We start from the raw sequence: 18,188 nt of genomic DNA, 5'->3' as shown, positions 1-18,188 counted from the left end.
AAGGAATACTCCACTGTTTTTTCATATTAAAAAATGATGAGGTATGTATCAACTTGTCTTAGTTAAGGGAATAACAGTTTAATATGAAAAAACGGTGGAGTATTTCTTTAAAATGTGTACTTGCATTGTCGCAACTAGCTTGTTTGGTTAAATAATTTTTCAAAGTATGAAATATTTTTCACATTAAATCAATATTGAGTTTTAAATAAAAACATCTCGATAAAGATTTGTCTCTTGTCTTTATGGTGTACAAAAGAAGGATTTCCTAATTGATTTTTCAATTAAATGTTTTAATTAAATTTTAAGAAGCATAAAACTTATTTTATAAATGTTTCCATTTAATTTAAACTATTTGATCAAATTGAGTTGGACCAACTCACTTAAGTTGTTCATAATTGAGTTGGACAAACTCATTTAAATTGGTCAAAATTGAGTTGGACTAACTAACTTAAGTTGTTCATAATTGAGTTGGACGAACTCATTTAAATTGGTCAAAATTGAGTTGGACTAACTCACTTAAGATGTTCATAATTGAGTTGGACGAACTCATTTAAAGTGGTCAAAATTGAGTTGGACTAACTCACTTAAGATGTTCATAATTGAGTTGGACGAACTCATTTAAATTGGTCAAATTTGAGTTGGACCAACTCAAATACATTTTATTGTATGAATTTGTTTTTTATGAGTTGGGGCTACACATATTTATTGGATGGAAATCCTGCCCTCAATTAAATTGAGTTTGTCCAATGAGTTATTTTTTTGAGTGTAGTCTCCCCAGGTGTTTCTTATTAACCACACCCCCTTGTTATCTTGTTTAGCTTGTTTGTCTGTGTATTTATACCTCTGTGCTTTAGTTGTTTGCTGTTGCTTGTAGATGTTCCCTGTTCTGAGTTAGCCCTGGTTTACCAGTTTGTTTAATTAAAGAAGTGCTTGCAAATGGATTCTCTCTCCGCTTTGTCTTGCCTCAGCGCAACAGCCTAGGTGTCCATTCTCATTTTAACTTGAATAAATGATTGTGCCCTTTTGAATTTAGTTTGGCACAGATCCGTGTTGTTTTTATATTATGCAGGTTTTATATTATTTTATTAAGAGGGTCTGATATAGCTAAGCCTAGATAACATCAGTGAAACCTGTGGAAACGTAAAACGAGCCTAGGTAGCCTAGGCTAAATAGTACATGCTAGTATTTGAATTTGTTTTTAATTGGTTAGTATTATTTTTACATTCTATTATTTCATATTTTTTGTGTGATAAATGTAGTTTCATCTGAGAACCCTAATACTATAATGGAAAATTGGTTTCTGAAAAAGGTTTCTTGAAAAAGTTCCTTTCACCTTTAAAAACTGGAGTCACTTCAGTTCTAAAATAATAATAATGGAAGGCGACTAGTAAAGCTGAAGCTGCGTGGCCCTGATTGGCTGCGGGGGTGTGCTGTGCCCGTGCGCGCGTGACCGCGTGCGTTGGATGCCGATGACGTCAGCGCTTGCTCGCGCCGTCTCTTCTCATTGAGTTTCAGCGTCGAGTCTTCTGAGCGAGGAGAGCAGTTCACGGTATTTCTCATCTTTACACAACCACCAAACACACTTTATACAGTTTGATTAAGCGACAGACTCATTTCTGTATTGTTTTCATCGATCACGGCGATAGTTGAGCGTCTTTTCTGGCGTCTTCTCACTGAAATAAACATGTAGTGCAGCAGCAGCGAGCATGAGGAGAACATGTGGAGTTCATTCATGAGCGAGTTTGTGTTCGTTTCTGTGATTGTTTCCATGTTTGGACTGAAAACTGTTCCTGAATGTCAAGTCAAGAGGTAAAGTCTGAGATCTGTGAGGGGAATTGATGGGAAACGATCTCAAGTGTTATACTGATATAGTTACTTTACATTGAGCCTATAATGAGCAACGTGAAATCACCTTTTAAATGTTAATATTAATAAATGAATAGCGTTTTACTCTTGGAACAATATTGCTTTGTGATGCTATTTATTTTGAAACGTTTTATGGTCATTATCAGTTTCAGCGCCCATATTTATACATAAAATGTGACCCGCTCTGGCGAAAGGAGTCAGAAGTCGCCGATAATGTAAAAAAATAAAAAATCGATTGCAATGGATTTTGAAAGATATCTGCAAAAAAACTTTAAAAGCGTTTTTCTCAGGTTTTCAGTTGGAAAAAGAGGGCAGACGACCATAATTCAAATATGTATATCTTTAAAATGACTTTGATTTTGACTAGGATATCATTTGAAAGCTTATGATCTCCTCTTTGCATTGGTACCAAAATCTCAATTTAGAAATTTGGGTCACTGTGACTCATTTAGCTGGATCAGGTCACAAATGTAGCCTAATATTTTAATGATTTAAGTACTTCGTGATTGTTATAAAATCTAACTATATTTAGATTCGAACGTACATATTATGCTGCTGTGATTATGTATCTGTAGTGGTTTATGAAGATAAATATCATATTAGTGATCGATGTTTTATCAATGTCATATTTTTTCTTACAGTAGAGCCGTTTTACAGGCTTTTATCATCTATCTGACTCAAATAATGTGTTTCTAACACTCAGAATAAAGTGAGATGATCTGCTGATGATCCTGAAAGGCTTGTTGAATGAGTGTTGATAGTCTGAGGCTCATCAATATTAACAGATCTGCTGAAAACACTCTTTATTTCATGACAATAGTTCCTGTTTTCACCTCATTTATTATGCTAATGTCTTCAGATCTCCTGTAAATTGTCACTTAAAGCTCATTTCATTGGTGTCAGCAGACTGAGGGTATTTGTTGCCTACTATATGTAAGTTTAATTCTGTTTACGATTTTAACTGTTTTTCTTACCATTATTTATATTTGGAATAATTTAAATTTTATATTCTTTACTATATTTCTAGGTACATGTATGTTAATGAAGAAGCAGAATAATGTTAGGATTAGCAATAAAAATAATGAATGAATTGGCATCAGTTACTGTACGATAAATAGATAGACAGACATAAATGCTTAGAAGTGTAATTTATTATAAAAACAAAACTCAGTAATTTATATTTTTGATTTTGGCAGATCAGCTCCTCCCACGCTGGAATTTATCATCAGTGAAGCTCCTCCCACTGCAATCACATCATCAGTGAAGCTCCTCCCACTGCAATCACATCATCAGTGAAGCTCCTCCCACTGCAATCACATCATCAGTGAAGCTCCTCCCACTGCAATCACATCATCAGTGAAGCTCCTCCCACTGCAATCACATCATCAGTGAAGCTCCTCCCACTGCAATTTTCCAATAAATGCTGTAAATCCCCGTCAGCTACAAGTGAAGACGAGCATGAAAGCATCAGGAAGAGCTGAAATCTGCAGAGACTGAGTTTATTAAAGAGGACAGTGAGAACACGAGTGATCCAGAACCCTGCAGAATGAAACACACTGAAGATCCTGAAGAACAGAGAGGTTGGTGTTTATTCTTCATTCGTTCATGATGCTGAACAACATTCATGTTAGAAACATTCAAGCACATCATCACATTTAGATAAACAGTTACACTATGAAATGGTTACAGAATGTTCTGGGTTTTCTTCAACAAATGGTCAGTAAAGGGAGATTTGAGAAATTTTTATATTGATTGTCAACATCAGATCAGGCTAAATACTATTTTAACAGTTTTATTTTACATTTTGCAACGTTACCATAATTTTAGTCATTTTCAATATAGTTTACTAAATAGATTTTTTTTTTTTAGGAATAATCAGTAACACCAATTTACAGATAAAGTTGTCTTTGTCAAATATCATAAGTTATTTATAATTATAGAGATTCTTCTTCTTCTAATAACTTTGGTAACAGGGTTGGTGAATGTGATCAGCGCGGTACAGTTTGAGTAAAAACTGAGACTATAGGCTTGTTTGAGATGTGCAAAATGCTCAATGGTTTAAACAACCGTGATGTATTTTCTCTTTTAAAATGTTTGATTTGAAAACTCTGATATCATGTTTTATGTGTATAAATTTTTAGCGAATATTCCCAAACATTCTGACGTGATCTCTATTTGGGTTATGTGATGTCATTTTATATAAACGAATGTCTGTATAAAAGTCCGCGTGAACCGGAAGTTGCAAACGACTTTTCTCCAGTGTTGTGACGTATTTCCCAGTGAAAGGGAATATTGAACAGAGGGTTTTAGTGCCAGCGCTCCTCCTCTCCATCTCGGCTCATAGCAGACTAGCGGCGTGAGGACTAGCGGCGTGAGGACTAGCGGCTTGAGGGAGGGGTTAAGCGTTTGTCAACCCAAGCTGTCAAGACTACGTCATCAGAGAAGGAACGCCATTCCAGACCGGAAGTTACTTTCCACACTTTGATTAAAGATTACCACGGCAAACAATTGTTTTTCTGTGTATTAACTTGCACGGATTAATTGTTCACCACAAGACTAGTAATATGCGCTAACAAAGTAAATAGGGTCAATTTTGATTTCATGTCGACTTTAAAGTAAAAATTATTGATAAACTGTATTTGGAATGGAATTAAAAAAGTACTTTGGGTGTCTAAATTAGATCCAGTTTATTAGCAACACGTGCACGAGCGTGAATCCCCCGATATCCGTTTTCTCAGAGGAGTCTGACTCTGATCCACTGCGAGAAGAGAGATCTGCACTCTCTTCACTCCTCTCCTCACTGCAGCGCCTCGTCTCGTCTAAACTTAGGCCAGGCATCTCAAACAATCCTATTGGATTGAGATTATTTTCTTGTCTTCCCATCTTTCAGCAGAAATAGCCCAGATGATGTTACTTCCAATATCAATCTCAAAGGCTCATATATATATATATATTGTTGTCTGAGGTCAACTTACGACGTTCGCTTGGTTTTTAGATTCAAAAACATCAAAATGAATAAGTAATAGGCTATTTTCTACCCTGGTTTTTATGGGCGTGCCGCATTGAAGACTTGGAAGTAAACGTGCACTGTTATGATTGGGTTACAGTTTTGCATAGTGTCATCTAAAACTGAAGACCTTTCATAGGTAAAAAATACTTTTCATAAGTAAAAATAAGACTTTTTATGGCCTTAAATTTGAAAAATCGAATTTAAGACTTTTTAAGGATCTGCTGAGACCCTGATTATACTTTGAGGCATATCTAAATACTTTCCAAATGAAACCTATCTAATTAGCGCACGTATTATTTTTTATTATTTTATCTTTGTGGATTTGCTTGTTCACGTGACAATTCGTGTAATTTACGGCAGCGTATTAGCCTACTACGTCTGTCTCCTGCACGCGAGAGGAGAGGATAAGAGAACGAGTAAATGTCAGTTCTGTTCAATAGACTATTATATCCTCTCTTCTCGCGTTCATTCTTTGTGCTTAGGATTGTCTATGAACTATGATGATATTGTAATCATTGTTTAAACCAGGGGTTACCAAACTTTTCCATTCCAGGACCCACCTAGACAAGAATAATCTATCTCAAGACCCACCCAAATAATCTTGAAATAAGCTTGAATGTGGGGTGGGAGGCATTAGTTCTCTTTAGAGCAGTTTTTTTCCTTGTCATAGACATAAGTTTAATTGCAATACAAACGTTTGGTACATTATCAAAAATTTAGAATTAACAGCTTAATGGCTGTTGAAATAATAATTCAACGATACTTTTTTTATACCAATTTTATGAAATCCATTTTAACAAGATTACATAACACATTACCTCAGAAAAACTTTGGATTTATTTTTTCAGTTTGACTCATGCTACTTAGCCAGTGCACAAAAGAACAAAAAAAGCACATATAAGGAGGAAGGAACAAAAAATGTTCCACACAAGGAACAAAAAATGTTTTATAAAGAGCTCCTGCTCACCAAAGCTGTTTTTGTTTTAATAAAATACAGTAAAACTTAAGTAATATTGTGAAATAGTATTACAATTTAAAATATTATTTGAATATATTTCAAAATGTAATTTATTCCTGTGATGTCAAAGGTGAATTTTCAAAATCATTACTTCAGTGTCACATGACCCTTCAGAAATATGAAAAAAGTTTGCTGCTTAATATTTTGGAAACTGATACATTTTTTCATGATTCTTTGATTAATAAAAAAATAAAAAAGAACAGCATTTATTTAAAAACGAAATATTTTGTATCATTACACATGTTTTAATGTCACCTTTGATCATTTTAATGCATCCTTACTGAAAATCCATTCTGACTAACCAACACATTTTTGAACGGCAGTGTACATTCTGTAGGTTATTATTTATTGCAATATAAACACTGTCAGAGTGATCAACAAGGTATCTCTTCATTTACCAGTCAAAGACGAAGCAACTTTCTGCTCTTATGATTACTGTCAAGATCTTCATCATATTTGTCGTGGTACCGGTCTTTGCAGCAATTATTTTACCGGAAATACTGCTGTTGGCATCGAGCCTGGAGAAATGTACCCACACTTTTGATCGACTTTTCCACATCTTTAAGGTATTATGTGTGTGTGTGGTCGCGTCTCATATGAATATGTGCGCAGAGAGTTTGTGTGTGTGCGCTCGCGTCTCTAGTATGCGTGAGTTTGTGTGTGTGCTCGCGTCTCATATAAGTATGCGCGTGGAGAGTTTGTGCGTGCACGCGCGCGTCTAGTCTCGTGTCTAGCGACTTTGTGTGTCGTTGTGCATTTCATATGTATTTGTTTGAGCACTGACGTGACGAGTTAACTAACTTAGGTATCGAAATCTGGAACCAAACACCTAAAAAGTATCGAACTCGGTACCCAGCCATACACGCGCACATTCAAAATTCACACTGACTAGTCTACTAAGCAATATAGCGATTTCTATTTAACATTGGTACATCGTGCAAAATTGTGTGTGTGTTTGTCATTGATGAAACGTAAATTTAGCTGCAGCCATGACTGCGCGACCCACTTCTTCCCAATCTGCGACCCACAGTTTGAAAACCCCTGGTTTAAACTACGTACTACGAGGCACTGCGAGTGCAAGTTGACATCGCGTTTGTCTCTCATGCTTGCTTTCACTGCGTGATGTGTCAGTGCAGTTATAGGTATGTCCCCAAATGAGGAAAAACACCACGTGTTATGTTCAACTGTACAGCTCAGGTATCAAAATTATGGCGGGGCGACGTGGCACCAACATTAATAAAAAATGTCCGCATTTAAAAATGCTGTAAAACAGCCCATGTATGAGATTATTTTATTATAATTTTTTCCCCAAACTGAATGAATCAGTATTTGAATGAATCGGTCTGAAATAATGATATGACTCACTCGTTTAAGACAGTGACTTACCGCCACCTACTAGCTGTTTTAGTTTCATATTTAAACGTACAATTTAATTGATTCCATCATTTCATATTTCTATATTCAAATGTTTTATTTTTAACATTAATCTCATAACGACTTTTATGCAATTGTAATTGCAGTGTAAAAACATTCTCCTCTGTATTAAGATTTTGACTTTTAATAACTTAATGACTTTTGTTAATTTTATTTTACTGATAACAGCCATACGCCTTACTGTGAAAATAAATAAATGTAGACATAAAAACATATATACATAAATAAATGTGGAAAGAAATAAAAGTGGAAATAAATAAATGTATAAATGAAAAAATGTGTGGAAAAATACAATTATACATAAATAAGGAAATAAAAGTATAAATACTCATTTATTTGTACTTTTTTTACATTTCTGTGTATATTTATTTATGTATTTATTTATGTATTTTTGCTTTTTTACATTTCTTCGTATATTTATTTATGTATGTATTTATTTTTAATTAAGCCAGCTTTGGCATTCCATACTAGAGAAGACATCTATCCATAAAATTCCTTTTTCGTCTTTGTGCTGCGTGGTGATTGGAGACCAACAGCCAATCACAATTGAGCTTTAATTTTCCGATTGGTTGATTTTGTGGCACACTTGTAACGCTGCTGTATGTTGAGCGCGTGTGTGTGTGAAGAGTTGAGTGCGCGTGTGTGTGTGAAGAGTTGAGCGCGCGCGTGTGTGTGAAGAGTTGAGCGCGCGCGTGTGTGTGAAGAGTTGAGCGCGCGTGTGTGTGTGAAGAGTTGAGCGCGCGTGTGTGTGTGTGTGAAGAGTTGAGCGCGCACAGAATTAAGAGGTTGAGAGAGAGAGAGAGAGAGAGAGAGACGGACTTGACAGGAGCGCAGAGAATAAGTTTGAGAGAGAGCATCTGAGTAAACTGCGTGAGAGGGGTTATTATTGCACGTTAATATGGATAATAGCAAATACATTTGAGCACGGAATCGTTTTTTCTTTGCTCAAACGATTTTTTTTGTGTGCAAATTGTTAATTTCTGTTCAAAATATAATGTAATGTGCTTGCAAAATATAGTTCTCTGTGCTCAAAACAATTACTCGCTCAGGAATGAGGCACACGTATAACGCCATAGTTAGCCAGTAAGCTCACTACGATGGCGGTGAACACATGCAACAGCCCGCCAGCGCCTGATGACGACGACGAAGAAGATTTATATTCTTTATATTCGTTAGCTTTTATTGGCAGTTGGCAAACAAGCTGAGTGATGCGCGATGCATGAAATGAAACAAAGTTGAAGTTATTTTAAAAAACCTAAAAGATTCGGGGCTTTTGACAAAACATTCGGGGCTTAAGCCCAATTAGCCAGTTTCAGTCACTATTTCATATTCATTCCGTTGTTCGACAACAGAAACAGTAAAATATACCAATGAAAACAGTTTTATTGAGAATTTAGCTTCATCAAAATGGGAACAGAGAGAGACAAACTAATGTAATAATAAATAATAAATGTACATTTAGCATTTTCAGAAGAGCTGCCCTGTCATGCAAAAATCTAAACATGTTTGTTTTAGTAAATTGCTCAGTGCAAAGAAAGAGAAGTAATGGGAACCTGGTGTTTCTTTATTCTTTCTTCATGTGTCTAATAGACATGAACAAGTTCTTTGAAAAACATCTATGACTTTTGAAACATGTCTCGTCTTCATGCTCTATGTTGACTATGGTTTCAATAATAAACATACATTTGCATAAAGCATCCATATTTATCCATGCCCATAATGATTAGAGTATTACAAACTTGAAAAGTATTAATTTAAGGTACATTTAGAACAAATAAAAAATGTGCGATTAATCGCAAGTTAACTCATGGCAAGTATGCGATTTAAATTTTTTAATCGATTGACAGCCCTAATTTTAATTGAATTATTTAATTTCACAGTGGTACTGTGTTATTCTAATAGAATTTAATTTGAATGTTAGAATTTGACATAAAAGGTGATGCATACCTCTAAATACGTTTAGAAATAATTTCCATATTTAGGTGAAAATGCCCCTGGAAATCAATTTAAGGTGGCAAATATTGCCCCCTAATAAAAAATGTAATTTCAGTCACTACTGTAAACTGACCACTGCATAGAATATGTTAAATATGAATATCTTCGTGAGTCTGCTGTCAACAATGTAAATGTAAACAACAAGCCTAAACCAGCCATGGTACCAGTACAAAATCAGTAAAATATCATCTAATTATTAACAAAACTATCAGTACACTTGAGGGAACATGCGAATCGGTGGGCGGGGCTAAACAGGCCGTGTTGAAGTGGGTAGAGGTCGACCGATTAATCGGTCGGACGATTAATCGGCCGATTTTTTGCATTTTTTAACATAATCGGCATCGGCCAATATCCACCTATTTCAAGCCGATTATTAGGCAGGCGCACACGTGTACGACGCACGCTGCCCCTAGAGTCATTATCCAGCAGAGTGAGCAGACCGCAGACCTTCAGCTTCCAGTGCCTAAAGAAAACGGTAAGGATTCCATTCTTATAACTCCTTTATATTTAATTAAAAACTTTTCATGTTACTGCCAACTTTGAGAAAAAACATGAATAGGCGACATGACGTTCGGCTACTTTGGATATTGATAGCGTAGTTGAGGTTGCATTATCACAGCAGAAGGGTTGCTATCATGTCACAATAAGTAAGCAAGAAATTTGCAATTGCAGACAGTACATTTGACTTATTTTTTCTGTTTGTGTGTCTTATATTTGAGAGGGTTGTCACTCAATGCAGAGAAATAAGTAATAAAAAAGAGACCAACGCGCACTATAAGCTAGTGAAGGACTGGCTTTGCTTTGCTAGCGTCGTCGCGGCACTGGTGCCTTAACGACCGTTATCTACCGGACCGAATATCAACACGGATTTCTTTGCTTCATTTCGGTGCTACTGTTATGCATTTGTTTCTCTTGGATGCTCTGAAAACGGACGTTAGAACAGAAACACCGCGTCGCTGCATGTGACGCTAGTCAGCAGCTAACTTTAGCATACCGTTAGCTGGATTAAACACGGTAAAAATGCTGGCCAAACAGTGTAATGTTGTGTGACTGTATTTCACTGTAGAGGCGCGGGAGCGAACGAGAAGTCAAAGAGTGTTTACTTATATTTGTGTGTGTGTGTGTGTGTGTGTGAGAGAGAGAGAGAGAGAGAGAGAGAGAGAGAGAGAGAGAGAGAGAGAGAGAGAGAGAGAGAGAGAGGGGGGCGTGGGAGCGATCGAGAAGTCGCAGAGTGTTTACTTATATGTGTGTGTGTGTGTGTGTGTGTGTGTGTGAGGCGCGGACGCGATCGAACAGTGGAAACATACAATTTACTAGTACGTTATTGCTACTACTATATTATTAAATAATTCCGTTTCCCCCCCTTTTTTGCGATAATTGTGTTATGTCCATTTAGCTTTGTCCATAAAACAAAACAAATAAACCATAAATACATGTTTCAGGACAGTTTTTGGGAAGAGGATAGAAATGTTTTTAGTCTTGTATTATTTACAATGCACTGAATTATAAGCTGAATTATGAAACATTTTTTAGATTTATATCTATACCTATCTATAAAATGACTTGAAGATGATGTCAAGATACTATACAAAAAATATTAACATAACCTTTTATTTTTCCCCTTTTTTAGTCATTACAGTCTGATGGCTGAAAAGAAAACCACCCCCATGGCAGCGCTTCACCCAGCCAAGTTTATTTGACAGCTTATTTTCTTCTTACCTGTTTCGTTTATTTAATATATTTGTTATACATTATTTATACAATGTTTTTACATTATACATTTTTAATTTAAGTGTACAAGTTCAGATTGGTGTGTTCAATAAATGTTTTTGTTGAGAAATTTTGTCTATCTTAGTAATTATTTGTGTACTTAAATTATATCTTTCAAATAGAGGTTAAAAACAAGCACATATCGGCCAAATATCGGCCAAAATAAATCGGCAGCATTAATCGGCCATCGGCCGACCCGGATTTTAAAAAATCGGCATCGGCATCGGCCTGAAAAAACTAATATCGGTCGACCTCTAGAAGTGGGCGTCGATCTTCTGCAGAGGCGGGGTTTGATACCTCCTGACGTCATAGATCCCCACTTTGTAAAACCTGTTGTTCGCTGATCCTGGTGTCAATAGCTTTTATTGGACTAACAAGGAAGTTTTCAGTTCTGAAAATTACAGGATATTCTTATAATATGATGACCTCTTATTAAATTTGAATTTGATTTCTGTTCTTCACCCCTTTAAAAATAATAATTGGAAGATAAATTTACCTCATTCATGGATGCATAAAGACATATAATCAATTCATAAAAAAGGCATTCAATTATCATAATATTTAATAGCAGTTGTCTACTTTCTACTATTACATCAGTGCTCATTTTCATGTGATTTTGCTTCATATTTTTATTTTTTATTTAAATTCTATTTACAAACTCACCACACACAATTATGGCCAATAACTAATTTGTTGCAAACTACATTTCTTTGTTTTAGAATTTAACAGTAAAAAAAAAAAAAATTTTAGCTTCAGGTTCTGAAGGGTTAATTATTTTGATGTACTGAAAATGAAATGTAGTATTTTTTTTCTTTCATGTCAGACCCGATGGAAGAGAGCGATGAGAGTGAAGAACTGAGAGAAGTGGAGGAGAGTGAAGAACTGAGAGAAGTGAAGGAGGAGAGTGAAGAACTGAGAGAAGTGAAGGAGGAGAGTGAAGAACTGAGAGAAGTGAAGGAGGAGAGTGAAGAACTGAGAGAAGTGGAGGAGGAGAGTGAAGAACTGAGAGAAGTGGAGGAGGAGAGTGAAGAACTGAGAGAAGTGAAGGAGGAGAGTGAAGAACTGAGAGAAGTGAAGGAGGAGAGTGAAGAACTGAGAGAAGTGGAGGAGGAGAGTGAAGAACTGAGAGAAGTGAAGGAGGAGAGTGAAGAACTGAGAGAAGTGAAGGAGGAGAGTGAAGAACTGAGAGAAGTGAAGGAGGAGAGTGAAGAACTGAGAGAAGTGAAGGAGGAGAGTGAAGAACTGAGAGAAGTGAAGGAGGAGAGTGAAGAACTGAGAGAAGTGAAGGAGGAGAGTGAAGAACTGAGAGAAGTGAAGGAGGAGAGTGAAGAACTGAGAGAAGTGAAGGAGGAGAGTGAAGAACTGAGAGAAGTGAAGGAGGAGAGTGAAGAACTGAGAGAAGTGAAGGAGGAGAGTGAAGAACTGAGAGAAGTGGAGGAGGAGAGTGAAGAACTGAGAGAAGTGAAGGAGGAGAGTGAAGAACTGAGAGAAGTGAAGGAGGAGAGTGAAGAACTGAGAGAAGTGAAGGAGGAGAGTGAAGAACTGAGAGAAGTGGAGGAGGAGAGTGAAGAACTGAGAGAAGTGGAGGAGGAGAGTGAAGAACTGAGAGAAGTGGAGGAGGAGAGTGAAGAACTGAGAGAAGTGGAGGAGGAACATCATGTCCAACCTGGAGGAAAACCTTTGAGTCGCTCAAAGAATAAACAGACATTTTTAAAGAAAAGAAGAGCCAAGAAATCTTTCACCTGCACTCAGTGTGGAAAGAGTTTCACAAGCAAATATAGTCTTGCTCGTCACATGAGGATCCACACTGGAGAGAAGCCGTTCTCATGTGATCAATGCGGCAAAACATTTCTTAGTGCATCACACCTGAAGAGACACCTGACAGTTCATATGAAGAAGAAGCCGCATTCATGTTCTGTGTGTGGAAAGAGTTTTTCACTGCTGCCATATTTACATAGACATGAGAAAACTCACACTGTTGTGAGAGAATACATGTGCTTTGAGTGTGAGAAGACTTTTACTACAGCGGGCAATTTAAAACAGCACCAGAGAATTCACACTGGAGAAAAACCTTACAAGTGTTCACACTGTGACGAGAGATTCAGTCACTCAGCACATCTGAAAACACACGAGATGATCCACACTGGAGAGAAGCCGCCCACGTGTGATCAGTGCGGGAAGAGTTTTACTTTTAAAAGTGCCCTGAAGATACACATGAGAGTTCACACTGGAGAGAAGCCGTATGTATGCCATCAATGTGGAAACAATTTCACATTCAAACATTCTCTTCATGTTCACATGAGGATCCACACCGGAGAGAAGCCGTTCACATGTGATCAATGCGGCAGATCATTTATTAGTTCACCAGAGCTGAAGAAACACCTGAGAGTTCATACGAAGGAGAAGCCGTATTCATGTTCTGTGTGTGGAAAGAGTTTTTCACGGCGGGAACATTTACATAGACATGAGAAAACTCACACTGGTGTGAGAGAGTACATGTGCTTTGAGTGTGAGAAGACTTTTACTACAGCGGACCATTTAAAACATCACCAGAGAATTCACACTGGAGAAAAACCTTACAAGTGTTCACACTGTGACAAGAGATTCAGTCGATCATCATCTCTGAAAACACATGAGATGATCCACACTGGAGAAAAACCTTACAAGTGTTCACACTGTGACAAGAGATTCAGTCAATCATCATCTCTGAGATCACATGAGAGGATCCACACTGGAGAAAAACCTTACAAGTGTTCACACTGTGACGAGAGATTCAGTCACTCATCATCTCTGAGATCACATGAGAGGATCCACACTGGAGAAAAACCTTACAAGTGTTCACACTGTGACAAGAGATTCAGTCAATCATCATCTCTGAGATCACATGAGAGGATCCACACTGGAGAAAAACCTTACAAGTGTTCACACTGTGACGAGAGATTCAGTCACTCATCACATCTGAAAAAGCATGAGAGGATCCACACTGAAGAGAAGCCGCACACGTGTGATCAGTGCGGGAAGAGTTTCTCTATTAGAAGTCACCTGAAGCGACACATGAAGATCCATGCAGTGGAGAAACCACATCACCGCAGTGTGAAATCACAGTAGATCATCTTTATGTGCTGAGAAACATGTTTTTTCTAAGGTAGTTTCCCAACAGCCACGATGAGCGACAGGACATTTTCACATTAACGCGAATGTTCGGCACCAATGCAAAAAATTGTCAGTAAATGCAGTCAATCTCTGACAGTAGGTGGCGCTCATGGAAAAACAACAGCGCTGCGTAACTGCTACAGACTGTGCCATTTTTGCCAATCCTATAAGATCATTATTAATCATACTGTACGATATGTATCTAACAAACTTGGGTATGACATGTATGTAGACTGTACAGTGATTACTGTACTGTCCAAAATCCTACAGTGTGTACCGGGCAAGAAAGAACATCAAACAGTATTTTCATGTCTTCAAACAGCCTTTTGTATTGTTGTATTTGTTATGGTGCAGGTCCCACATGTGTGTTGAGTTTGTTTCGCAGTACCCATGACCGCCAACGGTGAATGTGATTTCACCAAGTACCACATGTTCCTGGATCAATATCTTTGTTGATCCTGGAACAACTTTCTAATCAACCAATCAGATTTGAGGGACAACTTAATATTCATCTTGCACAAGCGAACAACTCGAAGTACAGGTGTAAATGCACCCAAGACTCATTGAGATTCGATTGTTCTGATGAGGTCTAGGCCACATGTTTTTATTAAAGGGATAGTTCACCCAAAAAATTTTATTCAGTAATTTACTGACCCTCATGTCGTTCCAAATCCGCAAGAATTTCTTTAGTCTAGTCTAGAAACACAAATGAAGATATTTTTGATGAAATCTGACAGCTTTCTTTCCCTCCATTGACGGTTCAAAAAGTTAACAAAGAGATCTTAAAACTAATCCATGAACCAAGCAGTTTAGTCCAAATTTTCTTTTTCTTCTGTTGGTTGATTCATGTTTATATGTGAATAAAAGTCTAAATTCAATCTATTCATCACAAAGCGATCAAGTCTCTTCAGAAAATTTGGACTAAACGGCTCAATTCATAGGAGTTCGTTTTATGATCTCTTTATAAACTTTTTGAAGCGTCAAAGTGGTAGTTGCGTGGAGTATTCTTGATATATTCATTTAAGTTTCGAAGATGAATCAAAGTCTTTTCGGGTTTGGAATGACATGAGGGTGAGAAATTACAACAATTTTACACTTGTGTGTCAACTAACCATTTAACTTTTTGCAGTTTAATATCTTGAATTAACACAATGACATAGTGATTGATGTTTCATCATGAATTATGACAATCAAGATACATCAATCACCCAAGACACATGTACATTTCAGGTCTGAACAAAGGCATTGTGTGGTTGCCCAGTTAGGTTTAAATGTGTGTCATGTATTAAAATTTGTACTGCACATAGAATAAAATATAATGACACTCACGATTCTGGATTCATCTTCAGCATTCTGTTGCTTTCGTCTTTATTTCTGTTGCTTTCGTCTTCATTTATGTTGATGTAGCAATCATGAGAGGAGCTTCCTTTACTTGACACTGGAGGGTTCTGGGCCAAATCTATTGAAAAAGGATTTGAAAAAAATGTGTCAGTTGAGGCTAATATTTCCAAAATTCAGTAATGCAATACAATTTAAATTGGGGCTGTAAATAAGGTAAAAATAATTGTGATTACCCTTAATTTCGATTATGCTGAGAGCTGTCTATAAAGCATGGTTGTAAAATTATTTATATTCAAAATATGCATTTAATCTGATTATTGAATACATTTATATAAATTTATTAATGGTATTTATAATATGAACAGAACATACAGATTCATATTAATAAAATGCAGACATAAATAGTTAGGACATAATTTATCCTAAAATAACATGCAGTATGAATTGATAAAGACTGATTTCAAGCTAGTATACTGTATGCTCTGCCAGTGCATACGCAAATGTTACCTGTAAACTGAATTGGAAGACAGATGGATTTACAGATTAGCTTTAATGCACTTTCACAATGTAAAAAAAAAAAAAAAAAAAACCTTGATGGTAAGTTAGTATGTTTGTGTCTTGACGCAGATATGACGACATGATATTCAGTGCTAAGAACAAACATACAGATATGTAATTCTCACTTAAACATAGGGCGAATAAAACGTTATTTTCAACGTTTTTTAACGCTCCCCCACCTCAGTCTACAAAAAAGTGCATTTGTTGTTTGCACTGCGCGCTAATTTACAAGCTACTTAAACGAGCTGTTAATAATGCGCATGCATCACAAAAACGGAATTGTTAACGCGTTCATGTATAACACAGCCACTTTTATACACACAAAACGAATATAAACTTACCATTCGAAGAATTCTCTCATCTGCGCAGAAAAAAAGAAGCCCAAATGCTGCTGCTGTTTCAGACCTCCTCATCAACTTTAGTGCCAGGCTTGTCGTAAGACCGGTTGAGGCCTCGGCGCGACTGGAGGCGGGAAGGCTTTCATGAAGGCTGTCAACAAACCAAAATGAAATGAGCTAAAAATATATTTGTAATACAAAAATAATTTATAATACAAATGTATTTTAAACGTTAAATCACCTTCATCCAAGAAATCAAATCGTCATGAGAAACCTTCACATTCTTCTGTAACGTTAACGTTACATCTCTGCATCTCATGAACTTGACGAGCTTCCTTAATCCTGACAAAAACGCGCAGTTTATCATTTCTAAATGTGTTTACCACCATATTTTACCAAAAATGTTAACAAGTATTTACTTTTTTATTTTAGAAAGAAAAAAGCAATTCAACCTACCGTCTCGTTCGCATGAAGATAAAATGGCGTCGTCGTCTTTCGAGACAGCAGTCATCGAGGGGCGGAGTCAATACAATTTGGCGTGTTTTTTTTTTTGCACTTTCAGTGTAAAAATAAAATTACACTTGTAACTACACTGAAGAGGAGTGTTTTTTAACATTGTTGATTGTTAATTTAACTCTTTGGGAATTAATAACTTTTAACACTGCAATTTTTACACTGCCGAATTTACTGTGCAGTAGTGATTAAAAGTGGCATTTGTTGGTGGTATTTTGTATTTAATAAAAATTTTTTTTTAAAACCCAGTCTGTTTGCTTTAAGGAACACGCCAACTTTTAGGGGAAGTAACTTGTTTGAAAGTGTAACAATCAAAATACTCTTGCACACAGAACAGCTGAATGCTGCACGAACATGCTCAGCTTGTGTCTCCATCAATACTTAAATCTTTCTTGACTCGATGGCCAGCTCAGACAGGTTTTTTATAACTTGAGTCACATCATGGAGCGACTGGGCAGCCATCACGACCTCTTCTATTTTGTCATAAACCCCCTGAAGATCCATTGATTCGTCATCTTTTCTGCTAAAACAAGAACAGAATTAATAGCTTCGGGTAAATTGTTTTATAGACTAATTATATCGATAGTTTATTTGTTTAAGGGTACTTACGTTGATCTCCTCCTTTTCCCACTCTTCATATCGGCAAACTGCTGCTCTGGCACTGCAAGGATTTTTCTAGCATTCTGCTTCCAATAGATAGAGCCTATAGAGAGGAAACAATAGTATTTCAGATAAATAGATCTATGGATGCATAGACAGTCAGGCAAGAAAAACATCCACAATACTACTGAGATGAAAAATAAATGTTGTACTATCTATGACTGAAATGACCCAGTATTTTTGTAAGGACCAATGTAAGCAACACAATATTCAAACCTTCGAAAGGGGCGCCCAGCTTGCAAAGGTTTAAGAACCCCTGATCTATATTACAAAGATAAAGACTTTTTTTTTAACCTCTGTTTCCCTCCGAATCAAGTATCTCATTCCCCTGTCCGTCTGTCAGGACCAAGGGGTCATAGGCTCCCAGGGCATCTTGGACTTTAGTCAGAACACCCTGCACAGTGGCATCACCCTCCATGAACCTGATGACGATCATTCTGCTGGGCTAAAGTTTTCCATGTACAAATTCGGCCATGAACACAGATCTAGAATATATTCAAAGGGGTGATGTATTAGTAGATGCGTATTTACT

At 36.7% G+C, this 18,188-nt stretch overlaps 1 protein-coding gene and 1 long non-coding RNA gene across 2 annotated transcripts; one reads left to right on the top strand and one right to left on the bottom strand.

Annotated features, from left to right (window-relative positions):
* Positions 1 to 1,496: 1,496 nt before the first annotated feature.
* On the top strand, positions 1,497 to 15,577 carry LOC307006081 (uncharacterized protein). Its single transcript, XM_079626714.1, has 3 exons — positions 1,497 to 1,549; positions 3,063 to 3,446; positions 11,917 to 15,577. Exons 2-3 carry the CDS (start codon positions 3,413 to 3,415, stop codon positions 14,199 to 14,201), a joined length of 2,319 nt encoding a protein of 772 aa, XP_079482840.1. The 5' UTR covers positions 1,497 to 1,549; positions 3,063 to 3,412; the 3' UTR covers positions 14,202 to 15,577.
* On the bottom strand, positions 14,228 to 16,985 carry LOC307006140. Its single transcript, XR_013799406.1, has 4 exons — positions 16,940 to 16,985; positions 16,725 to 16,825; positions 16,487 to 16,634; positions 14,228 to 16,101 (listed from the first exon to the last, which is right to left on the bottom strand). It is a non-coding gene; the product is annotated as an uncharacterized lncRNA (long non-coding RNA).
* Positions 16,986 to 18,188: the final 1,203 nt, after the last annotated feature.

This window comes from Phoxinus phoxinus (genome assembly GCF_949152265.1).
Source record: "Phoxinus phoxinus genome assembly, chromosome: 1".
Taxonomy (NCBI): domain Eukaryota; kingdom Metazoa; phylum Chordata; class Actinopteri; order Cypriniformes; family Leuciscidae; genus Phoxinus; species Phoxinus phoxinus.
Note: the sequence above shows the minus strand (reverse complement) of the source record. Positions and strands in the feature narration are given on the sequence as shown.